This window comes from Pseudopipra pipra, chromosome 9 (assembly GCF_036250125.1).
Source record: "Pseudopipra pipra isolate bDixPip1 chromosome 9, bDixPip1.hap1, whole genome shotgun sequence".
NCBI classification, from domain to species: domain Eukaryota; kingdom Metazoa; phylum Chordata; class Aves; order Passeriformes; family Pipridae; genus Pseudopipra; species Pseudopipra pipra.
In genome coordinates, this window is record NC_087557.1 from 12,160,682 (window position 1) to 12,185,930 (window position 25,249).

At 36.7% G+C, this 25,249-nt stretch overlaps 1 protein-coding gene across 7 annotated transcripts in view; it reads right to left on the bottom strand.

Annotated features, from left to right (window-relative positions):
• Positions 1-390: 390 nt before the first annotated feature.
• The window catches only part of LOC135418862 (uncharacterized oxidoreductase ZK1290.5-like), a 45,396-nt gene continuing 20,537 nt past the window's right edge, over positions 391-25,249 (bottom strand). The window contains exons 3-10 of one of the 7 annotated variants that reach the window (XR_010432706.1): positions 23,750-23,851; positions 13,320-13,411; positions 8,064-8,246; positions 7,478-7,537; positions 5,296-5,397; positions 4,339-4,358; positions 2,606-2,747; positions 391-681 (exon numbers count right to left, since the gene is read on the bottom strand). Coding sequence is in view for 2 of the 7 variants with exons in the window: in XM_064664594.1 (XP_064520664.1) it covers positions 5,302-5,397; positions 7,478-7,537; positions 8,064-8,246; positions 13,320-13,411; positions 23,750-23,851 (533 nt within the window). In the remaining 5 variants the exon portion in view is untranslated. Of the gene's footprint in view, positions 682-2,605; positions 2,748-4,338; positions 4,359-5,267; positions 5,398-7,477; positions 7,538-8,063; positions 8,247-13,319; positions 13,412-23,749; positions 23,852-25,249 lie in introns of all 7 variants that reach the window. The other 6 variants (XR_010432704.1, XR_010432705.1, XR_010432708.1 and 3 more) reach the window with 6 other exon arrangements.

A 25,249-nucleotide genomic window follows, 5' to 3' on the forward strand; every position in this document is an offset into this window, starting at 1 on the left:
AGGTCTGATCACCAAGAAAGTATCCAGAGTGGCCTCCAGAATCCCCCAAAATTCTCATGACTACAAGAAATATAAAAAACAGTGAAAAAGTCAGATTCATATTTCTGATGCAATATCTGAACAAATATTCCATATTTTGAATAATTTGTCAAAATTTCCATGCATTGTAGCATGCTCTTATATGCGCCATTAAGTAACTAATACTTTCCAAAATCTGTAAGCTAATTTGTTCATATTGGTTAAAATGACACCTTAAATGAAGTTACATGCAGGCAGAAGAAAATTATAACATTGTGAGATAACCTATACTGGGGGGCTATACCACAAAGTTCAGAGAGAGCAGAAAAAAGTAAGCATTTCTGTATCTGTAAGAAAGCAACACAGAAAAGAGTAAATTAAATGATTTTATTAATTTGTTAACATAACAGTAAATACAAACCATTGATACTGATTCTTGAGTGATAATTCTTAGGTATTCTCTGAATATCTAAGAGAACAATTCGGATTTATTTTTCAGTTTAAAATGAATTAATGCTTCAGTTGCATCACTTTTGCAATCTAGAACAATCTGGTTTTAAATTATAGTTTCCACAGGGGATAGGTTAGATGAATTAATTTTCTGTTGATATTCATAGTGTTCAAAAATTCCTTATCTTCTTTCCTCAGATTAAAATCAAAAACCTAGTTTGGAGAAAAAGAAAAAGTGATGAGAACATTGCAAAGACTAAAGCACACATATTTCTTCAGTATGAGCATGCAGATGGCCTGTTTTTATGTTCTTGATATTGATCATTAATATTAATTAAATGTCCTTTTTTGTTTTAAAAAGCTAATGTAAAATGTTTACTACATTCATTTTGTGAGAATTTGTACTTTATTTTTTCACTATGATGAATATAACATTAGGAAAAGCTCAAGTCCAAAGGGAGAGAATTGAAGTAGCTGAGAAAGTGACATGCAATAGTTTGCATGGATATCATTGCACCCAAACTGTATCACACTGTAATATAGGGAGCAATTATTAAGAGGATGATACTACAAGGCAGTGCAAATACTTGGCCTTTTTTTTTTTTCAAAAGTACAGACATCTTCTTGGACGCTACAAAAAGTGCCAAAAAATTAGGTACAGAAAAAGTCTCCCAGCACAGCAACACAAAAAATTGCTGGGTTGGCTTATCTGTAGTTTTTACCCAATGCACAATAGTCAGAGATGAGCTTCAAAGCTTTGGAAGGGGTGTGGCAATGTGGAATGAGTTAACTGCTTAGATTCAATCAGCAAGATTCAATCTTCAACCAGCAAGAGCTATGCCACCTTTATCCCCATTTTCAAACACGTGGGTTAACCACGGTGCAAAAAATGGGGCCAATATTATGCAGTCTACCTGGCTCAGTGAATTTGTGAACTTACTAGCATTACAGTTTCTTTATTACACATGCTAGTCAGAAAATAATGCCTTGAAAGCCATGTTGGGGGACAGATGTGATAGAAACACTTCTGCAGCCCAAATAAAAAAAAAAATCTTGAATATGCACTTTAAAACCCCATTTCCATTATTTTCCAATGAAGCATTCTTGGGTGCCTTTATCTCCAGTAATATAAAAGATGACAATCAGAAAGAAGCAAGAAAAAAGAAGAGAGGGAACCACTCATTAGGCAAGAAGCTACTTGGCTGCACTGAAAATGGTCTCACACTTTCCACTGAGTTTTAGTTTATATTTTTCTTTTCCTTATATGTTTCAAGAGACTCCTATTCCATTAGGAATCACAGAGCTCCTGCAAAGTCAACTGACTGCACTTAGGTAGATGGCACTGATAAATTGTATCTTATTTTAAATAATGGTTTATCTCAACTAAAAAGGAGTGCCCCAATCAGTCACTACCATAAACGACCTATATGATAGGGAAAAAAAAAAGTGACACCAGTTTTCTGGTGTATTCCCTGATCCTATTGACAAGATGATGGGTTATGTGGATGAAATGGATGCATTGCTGCATCTTAAAAAGGGTCATTGTAGAGAGGTGAAAAAGTTTTTTCCCTTTAGAGAAAGTTTGTTTTACAGAAATAAGAGCAAGAGGAGGAATTTCAACTCTGGGGAAGAATATGCATATAATTCCAAGAATTCACTTGAGGGACAAATTCTGAGTTCAAAATAAAACAAAACCTTAAAAAATGAGCACCTCCAGGCTAACTGACCAAAGAATAAATAAAAAAAATGGAATTAAAGTTCCTGATTTCATATGTTCAGCACTTTTATATCCTTTTGGTCTTCCATGTTCTGCTTCTATTACCAAACATCACTCCTCCCTGCTACCCCTAAATCTCGCTACTGTTCACTTGCTAATTTCTTATTAGTTGTCTTATTTCTTTGATCAATGTTGTCAGTACTTTAGAAAGGTTCATTTAGAGGAGGTGATGAGGACTTATTCTTTAGCAGCCTTAGCTTAAAATCTATTACCACAAGGCTTATGTCAATTTAGTTGTGGAGAGGAACATAAAATATGAATCTATTGATTCTGTCTTTCCCTCTGCAACCTCATCAAAAGTAAAAGAGGACTTACTCAATGATTCTTAATTAACAAACACAGTATAAAACTTGTGAATACCGTATTCAAAGGAAGAGGCTCCAGTGACTTATCTCAAGGACACAGGAGATAACAGGGTTCCAGTCTCCTAGGGCAATTAATAGCTTCTAGCAGAAAACAATGGCTCTTAGTGAGGCACAATGTGCAAAACTGCTCATCACACCTGGGAGAAAGATAGTTTGGGTCAGCTGAGTCCTGGCACTGAAAAAGCTTATTTTCGCCTTAAATTACACTTGACCTTGTACATAGTTAAAATTAAACTCTTCTGTAGTTCTAAAGCCACTGCTTGATAGCAAAGGAAGTGCTAGGAAAGATTACAAAATAATAATAAGAAAAAAAACCACAGAAAAAAAGTCCTGAACCAACAACAGTTAAGAGTGAATATAGTTAGAAAAGTATCAGATTAAAACTGTAACTTGCCACAGCTATTCCTTAAGAATAATGCTTTTTTTAGTAATACTATTTCTGATTATTCCCTTCATTACTCATTGCACTGCTTAGATACCATGACCTAGATTAAGAAAATGGTGGCTTGACTTCCTAGCAAAAGCAGATGCAGACACAAAAAACCACTCTAAAATCTCTTGGACAGAAGGAACAGTGAAATATATTAATGAATTCAAAGCCATCCTCACTGTAGCCTAAAGTCACCTCTGTGGGGCATTTCCAAGAAAATCTGTTTTAATTCCATTTAGCTCAGAACAAGGGAGGTCATCAGTCAGAATTAAGGGCAAAAACCCCAGAACTGTTATAACTAACATGGGACTTCTAGCCACATAACTAGGCCTAACTGATCCTGGTCTGGTAATACTGGAGCTAGAATTTGCTAGCATATATAAAGATTTAGTGTGAATCATTCATGTTGGGAGTAGTATGTTGATGTGATGTCTGTTTCTTCAGAGAGAACTGGAGGTGAAACTCAGACTTATCTTTTGTAATTTCTGAAAGTCTTCACTACCAAAAAAGCCACACTGAGTGAGTATTAGGCATGACTCTCTTCTTTCTAGTCCTCATTTTATGAATTCAGATACACTGTAAAGCAAGGACTCCCTCAACAGCACAGTTTGAATTTTTTTCCATATTGCTAAGGTGTTGTTCAATAAAGTGACTTTTTAATAGTATTAGCTGATAGCCACTGGTAGAAAGGTTTATTTCTGGACAATCTTTCCAACTTTCACTTAGTCATTGCCATCATTTTCTGCAAAAGCTTAAAAAAGCCAAGAATTACCTTAGTTTTATAAATGAGCCTTACTTTTTGGAACTATTGAACCCCTCATCACAACAGTTAAGCCAGGTACGTAGCTGTTCTTAGACACCTGAAGTGGCATTCCTGGACTGCAGGCCAAGCTTGAAACTCCAGAAAACAGCTTTACTGGAGAGGTTGTGTATCTTTCTCAGAACATTACACTGTACAGGTATTAGTAACCAGCATTTCATATTTTCTTAAAAATAATAAATAATATATTAATGGTTTCAGAGGCAAATCTAGACAAATTTTTATGGAAAAGTTTACTAGGAAAAACTAGCCAAATACTCTGAGGAGCTGTTATCAAAAAGGTAAGTTTGTCTGTATTTTAGCCAAGCTCTACTTTGAGGACATACAATGCAGGCTAGAGTATATGATTGCTGTAAGTCACTTCTTGATAAAAAAGCTGAGGAGCTTTGTTTCACAATAAGACTAAAGCAGAACAGCACTGGGAAAACTGCCTCAGGAAGTCCACATACAATATAAATCATAATCAGATTTTCCATACCTTTCTAGACGCAGAAACTCCTAAAATATCAAACCAAAGCAGCTAGAAGTTGACTACTCAGCCAATAGACCATGCAGGCATATTTCTCAAAACAGATCTGTAAACTACAAGTATCTCTATTTATCTCTTTTATATAGATAGCCATTTTATAAAAAAACCTGAAGAACAGTACAGTCTGTTAATGAGATTTCCTGGACAAACCCAAAATGAAAGCTAAACTAATTCTCACAAAAAGCTCATTAGAATTTTCTGTAAGTAATAACAAAGATGCCTCTTTGGCTCTCAGAGCTCGCTGTTCAACTCAGCTGTGCAGATACTTTATTAGTAAATGGACTTCTCTGGAAAGATTTCTACTTTGTTGTATCTACAGGCTACTAAGTAATGTGCATAGAACTCTCTGAGTCAATGCCATATGCTTAAACCTTTTTTTTGTGATGCTCAGATATTGCATATTACAGTGAGATTGTATTTTTGGCGGAGATTTGCAGTTTATTGTACAACATAAATACTGTTTTATGATACATTTTTTTCACCTGGCCTTTTCTTCTTTGTAGATTCTACCTCTAACAAAGTACTTGAAAAATTATTTCATACTTAACACCTTTGTTATACACTAGCAGGTAGCATTTTTTCCCTACATTTTTCAAGAAGGGATACCTCATCATGCTCTTTGATTAAATGGCCTGATGCAGGGTGGATGGTATAAACAAGAGTCTTTGCATAGGCTTCAGTGAACTAGGGAAGAGGATTTGAGATGGGAATATAAAATCTCTGTGAGGATAGTAAAAAAGTGCTATCCTCAAAAATATCTTTTCTGTGTTTTCAATGTTAAGGATTTCAAAATAGTTATCATTAATAGCAGACATTACTATCATGATTACATTCATACTGTAACCTTCCTTGAATTTAAATTACATGGTGTGATTCACTGATCACTGAGAAGGAAAAAGTTCAAACCTTCGTTCACTCAATAAGGCTTGGATCCCAGGAAACATGTCTCCCATCATGCATTCCATTCAGAATTCCAACATCGTCTTCTGCTATTGTAAAATCAAACACCTATGGGAATGTATGTATAGTTAACTTCAGAACACAGAGAGAATCAGCAAATTCTTCTTATATTTTGTCACAAAAAAACACTCTATTAAACTGACAGGCTCCACTGGGTCCTTTGCTCCCGAGTGATTCATTTTTATTTGTAGACTGTTAAGATGGTTTTGTAGCACTCTGGCCTCAGGCAAGGGTCCAAGACAAGAGTAGTATCAAAGCTGCTCTTTTTGACAAGACTGTATATTGTCACTGCTAGAGGAATAGGCATACCCTGACTGCAATCCTTTTGGGAACCTGAGCTCCGTATTTCACTTGCATCCCAATGTTCAGTCTAGAATGTTACAGTTCTTTTCTTCAGACCTTTAGCCAAAAAAAATTATTAGAAAGTATCAGGACATTCACAAAGCTAGCACACCAAAGGCTCTATCTATCTTGTCTATGATTCTGCTTTGACAAAGCACTGATAGATCAGCTAATACAGAAACAGTGCTACAGTGCCTCAGTACTAACTCGAACTTGAAAGCAATCACCTGCCCTCATGCACAGGTTCTTACAGCCACTGCCTTCTCCTGTGCCGAGACCTGCAACATGGAATTACGGTGTCAGTGGTTTCTTAGCAGATGTCTTATTCAGACATTATCATCAGAAAGTTGCTTCTGTTGTCTTTGTCAGAGCTCCTCCATGTTCAATAAAAAGATCCTGTGGGTCCTGAACTGCTGCCAAATGAGCTCCTCCCATCCTGCATTATCCAGCAATCCCTGTCTGCTGGAATGACCCTTGTAGTCAAATCTTCAGCTTTTTAAACCTAAACCAGGGACCTGTCACACAACTAGAAACCTATATATTACATACTGAGGCTTAAATGTACTTTCACCAGCTTGACTAGAAGTGGTAGAGACTCAGGCCAACACACTGGCATGGGGAAAAGAAAGCAAATGTGATAAACAGCACTCGATAACTGTGCCATTTCCCTCCTCCTCTCCATCTTAAGTGTTTTAAGTTTTGCTGCAACACATTCCCTCAGTTGTGTGAAATTAATTGGTGGTGCAACAGAGTAAACTCTGTAAGAAATAAAATTAATCTGGATTTAAAATATCATTGGGGAAAATAAAATAAAAAGAATAAGGAAGGATTTTTAACATGGTTTTGTTCTCTGTCTGGTTCACACTACAGTACCACAAGCAGCTGTGCTTGTACCACAGAAGGCTGTGTGCGTGTCAGAATAAATAATCAAGGCAGGAGCTATATAAACAGGCATGGCCACCAGCAGAAATCCTCATTAAATGTATATGTTTGCACACACACACACACAGTGATAAAAATAGAAGACAGAAGTTTCCTGTCTTGCAAAGTTTCCTCCTGATTTGCTAAACAGTGCATACCCCAATGATATTTTTGGAAGTAACAATAAAGTTGTTGTGGTTTCACCTCCCCCAAAGAAAGCACACTTTCAGATTAGAGAAATGGAGAGAAAAATCAAGTAATGAATTAAAACCATTTGGTATGAAAAGGAAATTAAAACAAGGCTGCGGGGGAGGAATCATGCTGCCAGTCCTCATTTGTGCCCTCTTTTCTTTGTCCATCCCCTTCATGCTGGGACCTTTTCTGCATGTTGAGTAGAAGGAAGAAGATAGGGGAAGAGCCAGCTCTGGCAAGACTGAGATTTCCTTGGAAGGTCTCCACCTCAGAGAGATAACCCTAAGTGAGTTTTACAGCTTTCACATAGTGTTATGCACAGCTCCTTCCATTTGACCTGTGTACCTATCACAAAAAGGACTGAACCATAACCAGAGTAGGATGTTCTACAACCAGCAAAGTCATAAATAAAAATATTAATAATAAAAACCAACTACAAAAGATCTTCTATGTATTTTTCTTTATACACAGCAGTTAGCTCTCTGGTTGATTTCAGATATTTGTGAGTTACGGTTTTCTACTACATTGCAGTAACTTTATGGTACCATCATTTGCCAATTTTAACTGAGTTACTCCAGTATAAAACTGGCATAGGAAAATGGGGAGTCAAGCCAAAGTATTGAAAACTGTTATTTGGATGTAAGTCAGACTTGAGTGCATAACCAAATCTCACCTTGCAGTTTTCCTCTATCCTTTCCGCTTTTGTTGACTTTGGAATAGTGACAATCCCATTCTGGAAAACATAATGCTTCTTATCATTAAAATGTACACAGTTTTGAAGAAAATTATCTCTCTCAAAACATTTGAAGACATTCCCCATGTCTTCTGAGGTTTTAATTTCATTTTTCTGGGGACACTGACATTTCTATATGCCATTTGCAACTGCAGTTATATACACTGCATTAATTTCCAACACAGATCATGAGGTTTATGTCAATTTAACACAATATTTCATTCCTTAGTACTTGGTGTTGAGTGACAGAAATGGAATGATGCCTGATAGTGCTTGTAACACTTACTTTGAAAACATCTCTTATTAGTACTTATTCTCCAGAATCAGATTCTTTGCATATTTAAAATACTGGCACGGTTTGCCTACGACATTCCAAATTTCCAGTACAGCAGTTAGTTCACACGGTATCAACATACGGAAGGCAGAAATACTGTCTGTACAAATTCTGGTTTGATGCACAAAACCCAAACTATTTGCATTTTTTCCCTGAGAAAGAAGACACATTTTTATTACCACCCTCCATTACCTGTACACTCCAGCGTATGCAAATCTGTGCTGGAGTTCTGCCATACTTCTTTGCCATCTGAATGATAGTAGGATGAGTTAGTGCTTCCCCTTTGGCCAAAGGACAGTAGCCTTCAAAGACAATATCTCTGCTCTTACAATAATCAACCAGCTCCTGAGGTCTTTGGAAAGGGTGGTATTCAACCTTAGATAAACAGAAATAAACTTCTAGTAAAAACCTTGAGAGTACATTTTGTAGAAAACATCACTGATAAATGAAAATATTTTTTTCTTTCTTGTTTTAAAAATACAGCATTGAGTGAAATCACTGTTTCTGGGAAGTAGATGTAAATTATCAGTTTTAGAAGACACATGAAGTATATAAATCAACAAGTATTTTGCCTGTAATTGGCACAGCAGTTTACTGTGTATTTTATGTTTCCCTCTGAAGCAAGGTGCAAGGAGCAGTTCTCTGCCTGACTTGCAGTTGGACTTGCACTGTTGTTCTGTTTTGTGTTTGAGAAATACTTGCCAATGCACAGTGGAAATCATGGTCACGTCATTTTTACTGGTGCTTTGAGACTACCTTCTCTTCCCCAAATCTACATCCTTTCCTGTTTCTTTACTAATCATCTTTGAGTTGCACAGGCAAGGGGAGGGGGCTGAGCAGGGACTGGGTCTGCAAGAGACCAACCAGAACAATTTGCTTAGGATGAGGGCCTGACCTGTTGGCATGGATTGTACATGGAAAATGCTGTATTCTGTGTGCACTGTCACCATAAGCTTATGCAGGGAAGCAGTCTTGTTGGGGAATGAAGTGTGAAGGGGACCCTTTGTAGGAAGGTAGGTCACAAATTGCCAGGAGCCAGTCAGAAGAGGAAAAGTAACAAGCTACAAAGACACAGTTGTTGGGAGCAAAAGGAAACAGAAGTTATTGGAAAGTAAGGATCTCAGAGGAGCCACGTATTCTGGCATGTAGCTAAACCCAAAAGAGAACCTCTGTAATATTCCTTAATATGTTATTTAAATAAGCATCTCACAGTTTACACATTCTAAGAAGTATACCTTCCTCTGCATTCAGATGAAAATGGGTAGTGTTTCCTTTTACAAAATACATAATCATGTTATATATTTTTGTGACTGGTCATCACCATTGTTCCAGGGATCGAACTCTTGCGCATTTTGAGGAAAAATACTCTTCTGAACAATTACCTCAACACATGGAATCTGGAAAATTTCTTCTGCCACAAAAAGGAAAAATGAACATTTCCTGTTTCTCATCTTTAGTACATGTTGTCTTTGCAGACAACAATAGTCAGAACAATAGGCTGGCAGTCATTCAACATGTGCTAAGAAAAAACTGTGCCCCTGGAAGGCTGGGCTGAGTCAGCCTAGAGCCGCTATGATCTAAATTACTAGGTGGACTCGGGAACAAGGTTCAAGCAGCAGACATCCATGTCTTCAACCTTTGATGTTTCTTGACCTTTGAGTACCCTTTGTATTTCATGTTTATACGTGTAAGAGCAGTGTTTAGGTCATATGATTATTCACTTGTTTGCACCTGAGCTGACTACAAAATATTCTCGTATTTACGGAAAACTATGAGGGGAGAAACGAAAGAGCAAGCAGGGTGTACTACTAGACTGTTACAATAATAATAATAAGCAATTTTAGCAGACATTCTTTACACTAAGTATAGCAAATATTGTGGCTTAGAAAATATTAAATAAAGAAGGATGTATTTATGATCAAATGCTGAAAAATCTGCAGTGCCCCTATGGCATCATATGACTTATTTGGCATTTATTACTAACATAACTGTAAGCAGGATTTATCTGCTGGTCTAGTAAGATTCTAGGCAGCACAATTCCAGGCTACACCAGACATGTTTAAAGCAAGAGTAGCATGCTGAGACGTCCCCTGCCTCCTTCACAAGCAGAATACACAGCAACAACTACTTCCCACCTGGGAAGATTACACTTTCTGCCTTTCACTGAACCAGGAGTCTCCCAAATTTTGTGAAATGAGTTTTGGTACAAGCAGTTCTGTGTTAGTAGCAAGCAAGTATTTTGCTTCTTAAATATATTACTAAAATAATCAAACGCATACAATAAAATAAGCACTTTTGAATTTTTTTCCTGAAAACATTCTGGAAGGTCCTAGTAGCACCTGAATGCAAGGGACCAGGATCCTGAGCTACAAGAGGCATAAGGTGAGTGGCCAGCATGTGCTTCCCCTCAAAGTAATAATTCCTGCTTCCTGCCTTGCCCCACCCTTGCCATTTTAGTCACCAAGCTTTTCTGAGGCGAGGGCTGTCCATCACATGGTGGTAGAGGAAGATCTTGATCTTTTCTGGCACTCTACCCTGAGTGATTTCTGTGTAAAAACTGGCATTTTTTTAATAAAACAGTTTGCAGTTCACATTACAGAACTTTTCACAGCTGCTACTTGGTCAGGGGGCCCACAGGGGACCTCTAACTGAAGTGCAGTTTTTTTCAAGTCATAGCAAAATGGGGAAAAGCTGAGTCTAATAACAATCCTGACACATGGCCCTAGAAAGTCATACCTTGGATGATGGTACACAAAAGCCTTACTCTTTCCACCCTGCTGTGGATCCTTTTCACCTGGTAAGGTTTCCCTGCATCTGGAATCCAGTAATTTTCTCAATGGGAATGCTGAGTCTTACAATTATTTCTCTTTATAAAACTGAAATACAAGCCTATAAATATTTTCTCTATAGAGGAGCAGTTCAGGTGAGTTTATGTACAAAGGTGTTGTTTGCTAATGTCTTAAATACATTTCTACCTTGTACAAATTTACACAATAGAGCTCAATATTAATGGCAATATCAATGACATTGCTAAATCTCTCTGAAGTATTACACAGTAATAAGCACCTCTCTAAGAGCGAAAAAAATATGATGAGCATTTCTACATGGAATTCAGAGAGGGACAGTTTATATTTGCTTTCAGTGTATCACTTTATTAAATGAAACATATATATTAATTAAATACTTACAAAATGTATTTTTTCCCCTAATGAGTGACAGGCCCAGGAGTCTTCAAAGAGACTTCAAAGATTTCTTTGAGCATAAATCCAAACTTACTACTGCCAAGTCAATTACAAACTCTGGAACACAAACCTGAAACTTGTAGGTTATAAGATTCATTCTATATGATAAAGCATTTTCCATCATTTTACACAGTGTTTAGCAGTACTTTTAATAATATATTGTAATTTTAAAAGGTGCTTGCTTAGTAATAAATACCTTAATAATACTATCTTCTTGAAAAGACAGGCCTTTCCTACTTCTTCAAAAGCCATAATGATATCAGGGGTTTTTTTCCAGGAACTGAGAAGAAAGCAGTACTTAACACTTGGTTTGTAAAACAGACGTGTTGCTTACTTCTCCTGCCTTCCTACTTCCTCCTCTTTACAGAAAAAACAACTTTCAATTTTAGCATCATAAGAACTGTTGGAATTGTAAGAAGAACACCCAAAATTCTAAAAGGGAAGTGATTTTCTTCCAGTTGCTTTTTTACATATTTAGACTTCGTATACAGTGATTATTTGCAAATGTTTTGTATTTAGAAATAAGTCCATTGAAAGAGCACACTATTTTATGCATAAATATAGCAAAAAATTTGTGTTATGAACTGTGGAAAGTGAAATAGGAACTCAATACAGCATTTCCAGTTCCAATTTGAATTTAGGAAATTCATTAGTTATTTGATGGTGCTTAAGTAATCTCACCATCAGACACAATAACTCTCCAACACTAAGCAAGAAACAGAATAAATACTCTGAGGATAACCTGAAGTATGGTTTATAAGATTTCTATAAATCTAAAAGGTGTAAATTAATGCTATAACAAAACTGTTCAAAGTGGAGCACTTTGCAATGGCATGGGTATTTCGTTGGTGGTTGTTGTATTAAAATCAGAACATTGCTGTGCATCACCTTAAAGAAATAACTCTCCCACCCCCCCAGTATCACCACCACCTCAACTGTCTCCTTTTTTTCAGCCACAGAAAAAGAATTCTGTCAAACAGGATCAAGAAATAACTTGTCTCCATGAATACTACTGACACAGCAAGACTGGTAACATTTGGCCACTGTGAGTAAGAGGAAATTTCAAAACAAATTCAAGAATACACTTTTTTTCTTTGCAGTGATTTAGTAGGACACAACAACTCCTCTCATTTAACAAGCAGTAACAGCTTGTGCCAAATTCTAGCAAGACTTTGTAGATGTGCCTTTCTTGAACCTTGGAAAACTCACTGATTCTTAAAGTCATCAGCCTGGCCATCTTAACACATATTTCAATGGCTAATTTTGAGTAACTGAATTTAACTATTTTATATGAGTTTATGCTAATTTAACATTACTCACAATTGTCCCTTAGTAACCTTTCATCTAGTGGACAGCTAAAATCAGAGCTGCTTGGTTCTGACGGTCACACTGAGCAACCTTTGTATGGCTGTTAAAGACATTAAACCACAAACAGCTGCCAGAAATCCTGACCACCTGTACAAAGGGGAAAAGCATGTGCCTGTACTCCATCCATTCCAGTTCCCACGTCCATGTTAGCACAAGCACACTTTCTCTGGCAGGAGATGGTAGGAATGGGAGCATGAACTTCCAGCACAGCTGGAGGCAGAAACCTGCAACAAGGGAAGAGTTGTCAAGTGCCCTGGCAGTGTGCCGGTATGTAGGTGGCCGTTTTATATCTGCCTAGGGCAGCAAAAAAAATTTTGCTAGGGCTGTCACAGCACCTGCCTAGACAAGGAGTTCACTGAATTTAATGTGATCTTGAAATAGGAAATAAGGGGGGATCAAGGGAAACAGCAGCCTTGCACGGATATGTAATTACCTGAGGCTTTTGGTGTTGCTTAGAGGAAGTACAAAAGCATTTGAACACAGGCTTTCCAAAATCCTGCTCTCTCTAGAGATGCTATATGTTCAGTGCTCCTCGAATTTTATTTCTTGACTGTTTTATCATCAAAAACTGCCACAGGGATCATTTGCTTGTGTCGTAAAACCAGACACAAACAAGTAGCCTGGGAGAAACTGGGGTGGAAAATAGGAGGAAGGACTGCCCTCCCCTTCAGGTCATCTTCCTTGAATGGTTTTCAGTATGTACATACTAAAAAAAGGAGAAATTGTATGACTAAAGCTAGTTTGGGTGTAGCCTTTCAGACACAGGGGTGGGGAGGTTCACCAAAAAAACAAAGTAAAAACCCAAACTCAGATACTTTAAATACATTTATCCACTCACCTGATTAACATGTGGAGTAATGACACAGTCTTCCTTTAGTTGCTCAAGATGGCTGATAAGAAAGTTGCTTACGCCAATTGATTTACACAAACCTAATGAAAAACAGAACAAGAAAAAGTTTTGGGACAATCTTAACTGTTTGGGAGGATGATTTGAAAAACATCACTTTCGAGAGACAAAATGATTGCTCGCATCATTTCTGCAGAGCAAAATACTGCAAAGAAACACAGAAAAACAGCACCAAAATCTAGTTTGACAGTATTATCTGAAAGCATGGTTCTGTCACAGTCACATTAGGAAATCTAAACACACTGGAAACTCCCCAGTGTATAAAAACTCCAGGCTAAATTCTGGGAAAGGCTGATGTAGTGTAAGCAAAGAACAATCGGACTCCACCAGAATGAAAAGAAGGAAATGGTGTTCCGAGCAGCTTGCCAAAACTAAAGAAAAGTGGAACATTTGCTGAAGACTAATAAGGTGTGAGCAATACAACACAAGGACACGCAGCCCAAATGAACTATGTCACATTGCTTATACTTCTACTGGATCACTGCGAGACGTTACGTAAAACTCGGTGTAAAATCTTCAGTTAAATGAGCAGTGTCTAACAAGAACCATGAAGCTTAAAATGTAGCTAGATTTCTCAGCTCCTGTTGACATGCAAATAAAATTAAATGGGACCTGGGTGACATGAAGGTTATTTTTTAAAATAAGCCTTAAGTGTGCATGCATGTGTATAAGTTAGGAGCTGACAGACCTGAAATCAGATGTCTTTCTTCAAACCTCAGATATGATAAAGGACAACTCCCAGTCTTGGCCTGCCACATACACACCTCAACCCTGACTTGTTTGGCACAGTCTGGTCCTTATTCTGTGCTGGTAGGGAAGCTAGGCTAGTAGGAGTCTCCTTGGGCTGTGGAGTGTGTGGACCACAACTCAGACTAACTTCTTCAGTAGGTGAACTTTGTCTGGATTGACTTGATCTGCATTTCAGTCTGTAATTCTACAGATGGCAAGCCTGTCTCAAGGTGTGTGAACACAGAACTCTGATCACTCTTGTTAATCCAGTAGTTATTTGAGCTGGCCAATTCTATAAAATGTATAGGCATGTGTGCATCTATACACAAAGAAAGAAATTAAATTTCTCTAGTCCTCTAGGAAATTCTGTAAGTGAAACTACAGTTTACTGCTAATTCTTATAAAGAATTAGAATTCTTATAAAGAATGTTAAGGCCCTGAAAAAAAAAAAATCAGCTTTCATATACTTTAGCAGCACAAGCAGATAACCTGCACAGCAGCGAAACCTGTTATAACACATACTATCACTTTTTAATGTGGCTTCTTCTGTAGAATACCAAAAGAAGAAAAAATACATTAGCAACTAAAGTGCTAGACATCTTTCCCTTACAGAAATTATCATTGTTCAAGATGTATAACATAATTAGGTTAAAATCTGCACTATAGTGATTTGCATAATTTGTATGTAATCTGCCAGAAGGAGCAAAACCTTAGCTTTTGACAAACAACCCTTGAGTGTCAACACTAATAAATCATTATGCCACAGCAGTTAGAAAAACACGGTTTTAACACAATGGTGAACCAAAATATTATACACTATTGTTGAAAGCTAAGGAGTTACAAAACCCATGTCATTATTGCCCTTGAAGAATAAAGCTTTCATTTCAGGCTGAAATAAAACAAAATTCAATCACAGACAATGAATATGAAAGGGCTTATCAAACCTGTACATTTGCACAGAAAGCTTCCATTCTTTTCCCCCTACAGTATGCTCTAAGATGTTTTGCTTCTAGCATATTTCTCATAGGAGACTTCGAAGTCTGTTCCATCGAGTTAGATTTCCCAACAAGAAATTTCAGGTTACTTATGTTTTGTGTTAAAAGCCATCTGAGCCATTCCTACTAAAATCAGTATTACAGCATTCATGTGTTTACAGTGATGTCGCACAAAGCTGAATTCAAAACTGCCAAGAAAGTAAACATTTTCACAGAAAACAGAGAAACAATAATTAGAATTTCAATGGTTTTGCAGAACCAGCATTTTCTTAAAACTTTTTTTTTAGGGTAATATGCTTAAAACATTTGACTGTTATTAAATACTCAGTTTTGGTAAAGTTAGAACCCTTTGTTTAAATGCCATTGTTTTGGTTTTAGTTATAGTCTAATACATGAAAGTTAAAGTGTTTTGACTTTTGCATTAAATTACAATATAAAATAATTAAAACAATTGCACAGGGTAACTGTATTAAAAAAACCTTATTTTAATGCATGGTGGAAACATGAATTCAAAATACTGGAATTTTCTGAAAAATAGAGCTTAAATTTCAACAATCAATCAATCTCTACTCTATAGAGAATTGCTTCCATTTGCCTGAAGGAAGATTAACACAGTTGCTCAGCATTGTCCAAATCTCAGAACGACTGTCTTAAAGCAGAAGATTACACAGAATTATTTCCACATTTACATCTGCTGGATTAATTCCTAAGAATGAAGATTTAAAAAAAGATAGACAAGAAAATGAAGGTCTGGTTCACTGCTGGGCCTTATCTGACAGACCAACACTTGTGACTACGTGTATCAAACAAGATCCATGAAATCACATCAATAGTAGAAATAAAAAAACCTACATATTGAGAAACTTGTGTAAAAGTGTCCCAACTTACTGCCTTGAAATAACCTGGAGGGTGTGGGGGGTGCACATTTCCTCACAGAGCTCAAACAGGTAAGTTCCCCGGTTTCTGCCATGGGTCTCAAAACCACTAGAATGCTCTTGAGGAGGGGGGCAGGCATTTGGGTTTTTTTAATACCTGTTTAGTATGCTTAAAAATCTCATTTCAGACAATTCAGGCACAATTCATGTCTTAGCTGTTATGACAGCATGTGGTGTTTAAGTCTATAGTTCTTTTTAACTTATTCAGTTTAACTAGTCCTGGAGTTCAGGCTTTCCGAGATAAAAGTTTGCAATGTGCTAGCTACAACCCCTCTAGAAAGTACCCTTAAAATATACATTTATCCTGACTTATTTACAAAGTCACAGAGCTTTGACTCAGGGAGAGAAAGCATCCTCCTTATCTGCTTGAGGAAATGAGTGGTCTGGCCCCTACGAAGCAGATTTTGAGAAAGTGCCAGGTGCAATAAACAAAGAGTTTGCAATTCCCCATTAGCTCTGAGGCTTTGTCCTACTCCTTGCAACTCTGACTTCACAGGCTTGAAGAAAAACTTGGCAATGCTGCTTCTTTTATGCATGCTAAAAACTGACTGACCACAATGGTGGAACAGAAAATTTCATCCAGCTTTGAAAACCTATCATGAAATTCCGCAAGACACATCAGAAAACATATTGGCAGGATAATGATTGAATATAATGGGAAAAAAGTAAGGATCTTTTCTATTCTACACAAAAAAATCTTGGCCTCCACCCCACTGGTAATTTCACCACACTGTATTTCTCCCAGATGCTGTGAAGCACTGGTTTGCAATATAGCTGCATACTAAGCCTAAAGTATTTTTTATGGCAATGTAGAGAATGATTGGGTATTTTTCCTTTAATCTGTATAATACCAAATTATACAAAGTTTGACAGTCACTGTTACTCCTCTAACAAAAAAGCATAAGTTTAGTGTCTTGGCACCACAGCACTGTTTTAGTACAATAGTGAGCCTTATCTTTCTCCAGCACTACTACAGACTTTTATCAGACTTCTAAATACCCTCTGAAATATGAAATGTACAAAGTTCAGATCAAAAAGGGTTTTTAAATTACAAAACTGGATACCAGGTTTGTGGAGCCCGTTTTCCTCCCCCTCCCTGCTGCTCTACATGAGTCAGAGCAAGGAAGAATTCCCACGTCCAAAGAACAGTGCCCATTCTGTTTTATCTTCTATTCAGGCCACAGAATAAAAACACAAATGGATCTACTTTTCACAAAAGGTCAACAACAGTAACTGTAACTTTATTAACGAAGGTTACACAGGTTAGAAAGGTCCACATTCTCTCTGATATGCATGCTAAGAACTTCTCTGGGGCTAAATCACATTACCCATAGAAACCATACAAGATTTGATTTCAGCACAATTTCCTAAATCAGAGCTGTGGGCTGAGTGTGCCCCACATGCAGACTGAAAGCCAAAGCCTTGATAAATAAAGCAGACTATGCTTAGACACAATCCATAAGGAATTAACTTCTAAACCTATGAAGTAACACTTATTCCCATTTCACAGGCTAAAACACACAGACTCCAAAAGGCGAAGTGTCCTGTCTGAGACACAGGAAGACTGTGGCAAAACTGAAAACACAGAAGCCATACCTCCTCCCCCAAAGGATTTCTTTTTAGCCTATTCATTGCCACAGTATAGGTGCTTATCTGTCTTAAAATTACTTTTCTGCTTCTACAATTCTATGATCATCACTCCTGCTATAGATCATCTGTGAACCACGGTAGACTGTGAGGACAACAGGAGAGGAGGTATGAATAGAAGTCAAATTATCAATTTCTGTGACTGAAAACTCATTACAAACGTTCAGTGTACACAACTGTTAAATGGCTAACTCAATAGGATAATGCAGCAATACTGGCTTAATATATGCTGCCTCTGACCCCGGCTGCTCATTCTGACTACTTCAATGCAACACTATCTTAGTTACTTTGACATATTTTTATTCTACAGTTACATTAAAAACCAGAACAGATAAAAAAAAATCCATCAAAAAGGATTCAGTTTTGAAAACAACCAGACAAACAGGAATTCTTACAGATTTTCCATTCTCTTACTCCACTTTAAGCATGTAAAATCATGCTGTGAAGAGAACATAGGTTTAAAAAGAGGCTGAAAAGACATTTTTATATCTACAACATTCTGCAATTGCTCACAAACATCTGGGTAATCAAAACTGAAAAAGCAACATGGTACAGAATGAATCCTATTATACCTTAAGCAAATATTGCCACCACACACTGGTGTGAAAAATGTGATCAAAATTATCAGCAACTCAGCCACGTACCTACAGGCTGTTGGATTATGTAGCACTTTGGAAGCATTACAGAGAGCACATAGTTAGATTTAAACAGTGTGTCCCCTCTGTAACTATTAATGGCACAGTTTCCTGAACTGGGATACTTTTTGAATTTCCATATCAAAGGGGATAATGATTCCCAATTGGTATGAATAACAGCAACCTAATTGATGTCAGTAAAGCAATACTGATTTATAATAGCTAAGAATCTAAGGCTTTAATTCAACATATGCAAAACAGATAACTTATGCCTTTTCCTCAAATCATGTACATTATTTATTGAGATGAAAAGTTATTTTGGACAAGGCCTTTCCTTTGAAAGGTATTTCAACATTGCCTTCTTCACAAGAGTTCTTGTGTTCACACTGGGACCTCTAGGCACCTCTGTGTGGGTACAAAAATGTGTACATTTGCTTTAAATCTTCTTGCTTAGCTTGCTTATTTACAGCTTTGACAAAAAGGATTTGCTTGCTAGTAGAAAAGGCTCAAATCATACACTGCAATAAATCATGAAACAATGTCCTCTGAGGGCTTATTTTTACACGTAGAATTACCCATGAAGTTAACATTAAGAAAGAAAAAAGAGCAAAAACAAATGAGCATAGACATTAATGCAAGTTTAGATTAATTCCCACTTTTACATCTGCACCAAAAGGACTTCTTCTATTGTAATTCTTTTTTTTTAAATAAGATACTGAAAATGATGAAGATTTCTTTATGATCTTTAACATAAATAAGTGTAGCGATTTTTTTTCCTACGTCTTTATTGCTGCCTTATCTGATCAACAGGGTGTGGTGCAACCAACATCCTCACCAACTGCAACCACCTCCAACCCATGAAAACACATCTTTGAACTGTGTTTCTGATAATAACAAGCCCACGAGACATCTTCATCTGTACAGACAGAATACAATCCACAATGTGAAAAAGAAGTGTTGCTAGGCAAATTAGTTACTTGCTTTTACTTATCAGAACTTTAGCGCAACTTATGAACACACATTCACATATGATTGCTACCAACATAAGCACTCCTGAGGCAAACATTTTGTGGAGCTGCAGCACAACAGTTTGAATTGTCAGCTGTTCATCATTTGACAATATGCATATAGATTTAAAGTAATTTTTCAGTAGAATAAGAGCAGAATATGCCATCCGGCAAACGATGTGCTAGAAATCTGTGCCACCTACCCAAAAAATTGTATTTGGTTCACTGACACCTCACTCATACCTTTAAGAATGGATAGAAAATGGAGAAAGAAAAGATGATGACTGAACTCGCCTGTGCCCAACAATGAGGAGGACAAGAATATTATTAAGATTGGTTAGATTTCTTCTCTCACTTGGAATTAAGCAAAACATAATCTTTTTCCAAGAACACAGTAACACGGCTTTAATTATTGAGCTAAACAATTTCTGTCTCTTTATAAGACTCTCTTTGAATCATGCACATAATCATAACGAAAACATATGTTAACATGTTAAGGAATTTCTGAGGTAAGCAAGGATATTTCATCTCAGCATAAGCTGCATTGCTAACATGAAAAAGATAAGCAATTTTACTCTTAGTAAAATGGCAGCGAGTCCGAGTGGGATCTGAACCCAGAACAACCACCACGTTACCACTCTTGCCAACTTCAGGCAAAAGCTGGCTGGAAGTCCTCATTCTTCCCAGCATTTTTAGATAGAGGGACGAGTAATCATGTGCATGTGTGTATGAAAAGCTTTCCAAGATGATGGGCTAGCCACAATGCCAGAATCAAGGTCATTAAAGACGCTGCATATGGAAAGGGTCACTTTGCTAGGAACAGACCAATTACCAGTGAGCACATATAATGACTATTCATGATGTCAAAGCAGCTTGCCACACTGCTTTCATCTGCCAGCACACAAATGCCTATACAAGAATGCTGCAGCTGTCAAGGGAATATATGACTCAATGTATGTATCTTGGAATGGATTCTGTAGGGAGCCTGGCCTCTGTTCTGAGGTATTGGAGAGGATAATTCCCCAAAACGACAATTTTGAGACCACAAAAATTCAAACCATAGCCTTGATATTACAAGAATCCTAGTTGATTTCAGCTGTTACAACAGAAATAAGCAGTTATTATACACAAATGTCTCACTGACCAACTTTTAGAATTTTTTTCCTTCTTTTTCCCTAAGTGCTGTTTATCCCATAAGCCTTTAAAGGAAAACACAAGCAAGGCTATTAAACAAAGACATATGTCTAGAGTTCTCTGCCTTTATCCTATACTTTCACATACCTACTAAAATTCTAAAACCAGTAAAGAAAATAATAATTCTCCTCCCCCATTCCTAATTTTCAATACAAAGAAGTTGCAATGGCTGATCAGTGGAAGTCTCCCTTGTGAAAAATCTCAAGAAAAATGCCCAAGAAATTGTTCTTGACCTAAAGTTTTGCTGCTTAGTTGACTTAGGCAATTGAACGGTGGCTTCAAGCACAAGGGTGAGAGTGCTAACACATGAAAACTTCTTTCAAGTGTATTCCTTGGACTCCATCCTTGGGGCAGTAACCAAGTTCTGTTTAGTTTCCAAAGCACACTGGATCCAAGGAGTGCAGCCCAAAACTGCAGTACGGCAAATAATCAACCAGAGAGAGTAACCAGATCACTAACAAATACTCTTCAGGTTCTCATTTTAAATTGTCCATATTTCCAGTTTCTTGTGTCCATTTCTGACCAATGTAACCAATCTAAATAATCTTTGAAAAAAAAAGTCTGCATTAAAGACTTTTACAGTCTTGAGTACTGGCAGTTAATTTACTCTACTCCTAGGGCAACTGATCATAACAATCGACTATTAAGAATTTACTTTACTTTAAAATAATGTTTCTTGCCCCAGGTAAGTAGAATTTTGCAGAATAAATATTAACCTGGATTTAAATTGAAGTTGAAGAATGAGATTTACAAGTATCTGCACTCAAACCATCTGTGAATACAGAGAAGAGATTAAAGAAAATCTTGTTAAATTCAGCCAGATCAAAGCCTTAGGTCAACATAGACATCTTTTAACCATCTCATAAGTCTCTTGCAGACAGCTCTGTACCATAAAAGTATTATCAGTTCCATAACACAAACCAATTTGTTTTCTATAGAGAACAGCCTTTATTCTCTGCACTTTCAGACACATTTCAGTGTGGATGCAGTTAGTTGCTAAACCCACTAGCAAGTGGGTTTCAGTCACTTCAATATTACCTTTGTGAAGTAACTGTAGAAGCACATTACTTGTTTAAATTGTCAATCCTGTGTTTAGTTTCTACTCATTTTTTTTTTCCAGAATAAACATTTTAAAAAAAAAAAGTAACAGAATTGCAAACAGGAACCAGTGACTACCTGAACCAATGTCAAGTTCAGAGAAGACAAAGAACTCATCTATTTAGTAAAGAACTTACAAGTTTTCCCCCAATAAAAGAAGATTTTATGTTTTTCCTCAATTAAGGACTTTGACCAAATCCTACATTGAGTCCATACTAAGGCTAACATGTTGCTCACGTAACACATAGCAAGTCACAAAGATATGCAGCAAGTGTTTAATCTTCAGTGGAAAACCTAGTGGTTAACCATGCAAACAAATTATTTAACATTTTGCTCAGGAATCATTGCATTTCCAACTCCAGAGTGGTTAACGTCTGCGTGTCATTTCCGTAACACATACTTATGGTCAGGACATCCAGAGTCTGTATGCCCTAAAGCAAAAGTGTGGAAATTAATGTTTCAAGGCACTTGACTCAACCAGACTATTAAATTTTCCTTCCCCTGTATATGATCTAACTGAGGTAATTTAGACAACCAGAGCTGGAAAACTCATGCTCAGCTAAACAGATCATGAGTCTACAGAATGCTTAAATTCAGAAAAAGACTGAGGGTAACAACATGCAAATTGACAAAATTGTTGAAGAAATGCAACTTCATGAAAAATAAATATAACATGGAATGTCTGTAAAGAGTTATCATGCATAGGAACAAAAATTAAAAGCAATTTTCCCTCTGTTTGCGTGGCCAGGAGTAGTATTTCCAGTGTCTTACTTAGAAGACCACTCAATAACTCATACTCTTTCCCATCTGGAAGATATATAGAGAAAGAAGGAGTTGTACAAGACAGGAAGGATCACAAAGACATATGGAAAAGCAGAAAAAAGCCGATAGGAAGAATAATAGAATGTGAAAAATACAACCTGTTTGCAGCAAATTAAGATGCCATATCTAGGCACAAATGACAAGCACTACCTTAAGTATTCTTGAGAAAAAAACCTTCTCAATGGAAGGATGAAATACCTTGTGGAATAATCCAATTTTGGATGTAAGAGTCATTGATGCTTTGAAGTATCAGGTCAGTGCAGCATTTCTTTAAAAACTGAATGTTGTAATGCCTTACACAGCAGAATACACTTCTGGCACCTTCCCTTACGCTTAATACAAAAAGCAAGAACAAAAGATATACCAAAGATAATTCACTTCTGCGTTTCCAGAGGCAGAGCAAAAGCAAACAAAGGGTTGAAGTGTAAGAGGAGAAGTTGGTTTATGGCTCTGATAAAGCTGGCAGTGACACACAGCCTGTAATTGTCTTTGTGCAACTCTCCTGCTGCAATCACTACTTCAGTAACTCTGGGTTAGCGTTAGACTACTTACTCCAAGAAGTCTTCTCCCCAACTGTGGAGCTTCTCTGAAGCTGTAAACAGGGTGGTTCACATGGCCAAAAATTGCACGACAGGATCTTCTCTCATGACACCATTTCTAATAATTCTGCATACTTCAGGAGCAAAATCCTCCTTGTAAATCTACAGGCTACTCTTCCTATTGCTATGAACATAAATTGAAGTTTGCAATGCACCAAAAACTGAGTTATCAGAACTTGAGCAAATAGCTCCCTTCTTTGAAATTTTTTCCAAAAGTTAGTAGGAAAGAATCTGCAGTTCAGTATTTGCTCCTCATCTAGCCATTTTCTTTTGTTGAACATTTTCTAAAACACAAATGGAACTACAAAATACCACAATAAACTGGAAAATGGCATCATACAATCAAAAAAAAATCTAAAAGAAGTAAAACTTGGCATGATTTATACTTAACACAGAGGAGGTTACTACAAAGGTGTTCTGTAGTGTTCCATAGTGGCATATAGATTTCAATGCAATCAGTAGGTTTCCTCAAGAAAGTATGCACACCATTATTGATGTCGTGGACAGAATTTGCCAATGTATTATTTACAAGGAACACTGCAATTTCCAAAGAGACTCTCATAATTTACACACACAAATTCCACTGAAATATGAGCACCCAGTTCAAATTAAGCTTTGAACATCTCTCACTATGACTTCCCCAAATCCCGAAGTGCACAATAATTCCTTCTGTTGAGATAAGTGAGGTAACAAGAAAAACCTTTCTCATAGAGCTCTTCCATTGCTCTCCAGGTTTCAGCTCGGACCTCTCGATTGCTTTTACCCAGAACATGTGCATCAGGCCAGTGCATTAAATACAGATCTAAAAAAGAAACAGAACCAGACTGGTCAGTAAAGTGTGCAAAAAATAAATATATCAAATCATGTGAAACAGCATTTTCCCTCCATAATGGCCCCAACACATTATCACTGTAATAGTTACAGATACTACTCCATGGTCATTACTGCACACATCCATTTAGTTTTAATAAATGAATTCTATAACATCTCATTAACAACCAAGGGCAGCAGAAATTCACATAAATTAAAGTGAGAAATGTACATGTATTGGACTCAGAGTTTCAAATGAGATTATCTAAACTGCAAAAATGGCAGGACCTAAACTCCTTTATAAGTTTGTAGACACTGCTAGACATTCTGAAGGAGAAATTTAAGAGATATTTGGAAAACAATTACATTTCTATTTAAATTCCAACTCCAGATTAAACAGCAGGCATGCCAGTCAAACAGGTTTTGGCCTTTGCTGCATACATTAGTCTGATGAAAAACAGCAAAAGAAAACAAAGAGATGACTGAGATGTACACCATTTTCTTTGTTCTTTATAATATTCCTTTTATGGCAGGTCAAATACAGAGTTAAGAAATAAAAAAACCTCCAACTTGTTTCAGTGAGGTTTTTGTTCTTTGAATACATCACACCATTCATTTACAGCACCTCTTTGAGAAAATACAAATCCTCTGCTTTGTGAATAACGAAAAAAGGCGGGAAAAAAAGAAAAATAATTCTTTTTATTCCCCTTTAAGGACTGCACTAATGATTACTATACCAGTGGGCTGGTATATTAGTTTTCCACCTGTAAAAATACAAACTCAACCTCAATTTAAGAGGAAAAGGTAACTTGAAATTCTCTATAGTACACCAGTTCCAATTTTGGCACATCACTGCAACACTGTTAAAAAGAGTACTTTACTTGGATTAAACATTTTAGAACAGTACAGAGTTTTGTACAGTAAGATACATTACAATTGTATGAAGAAAAAAATTATTTTGGATGTATCACAAAAATCACAAGCTAAATTTGCACTTTCCAATATTAATAACACATTAGACTTTTAAATACAATTGCTCAGGGAAGCAAATATCACTCATATGTAATGATCTGGAGCATCTGAATTTGCATCACATTTAAAGAGAAAGTTGCTTACTCTTTGCCCTTATATACATAAAATCCACTTCCAATTCCATATGCAGTCTTGTTTATCACCAATGCACGAATAATTACTTCTTCTCTAATTGCTCTGAGAAAACAACTTGTATTTATTAAAAATAAATACCAATACATGCTATTGGAATAAATACCAATTTCTGTGACATTTAACTGAAAACTAATACTGGGAACTAATAAAGCATTTGGTGAGGTTCTGATCAAAAGTCAGGGCTACTTAAATTCTGATGCCAATGAAATTTCCATTGATCTAT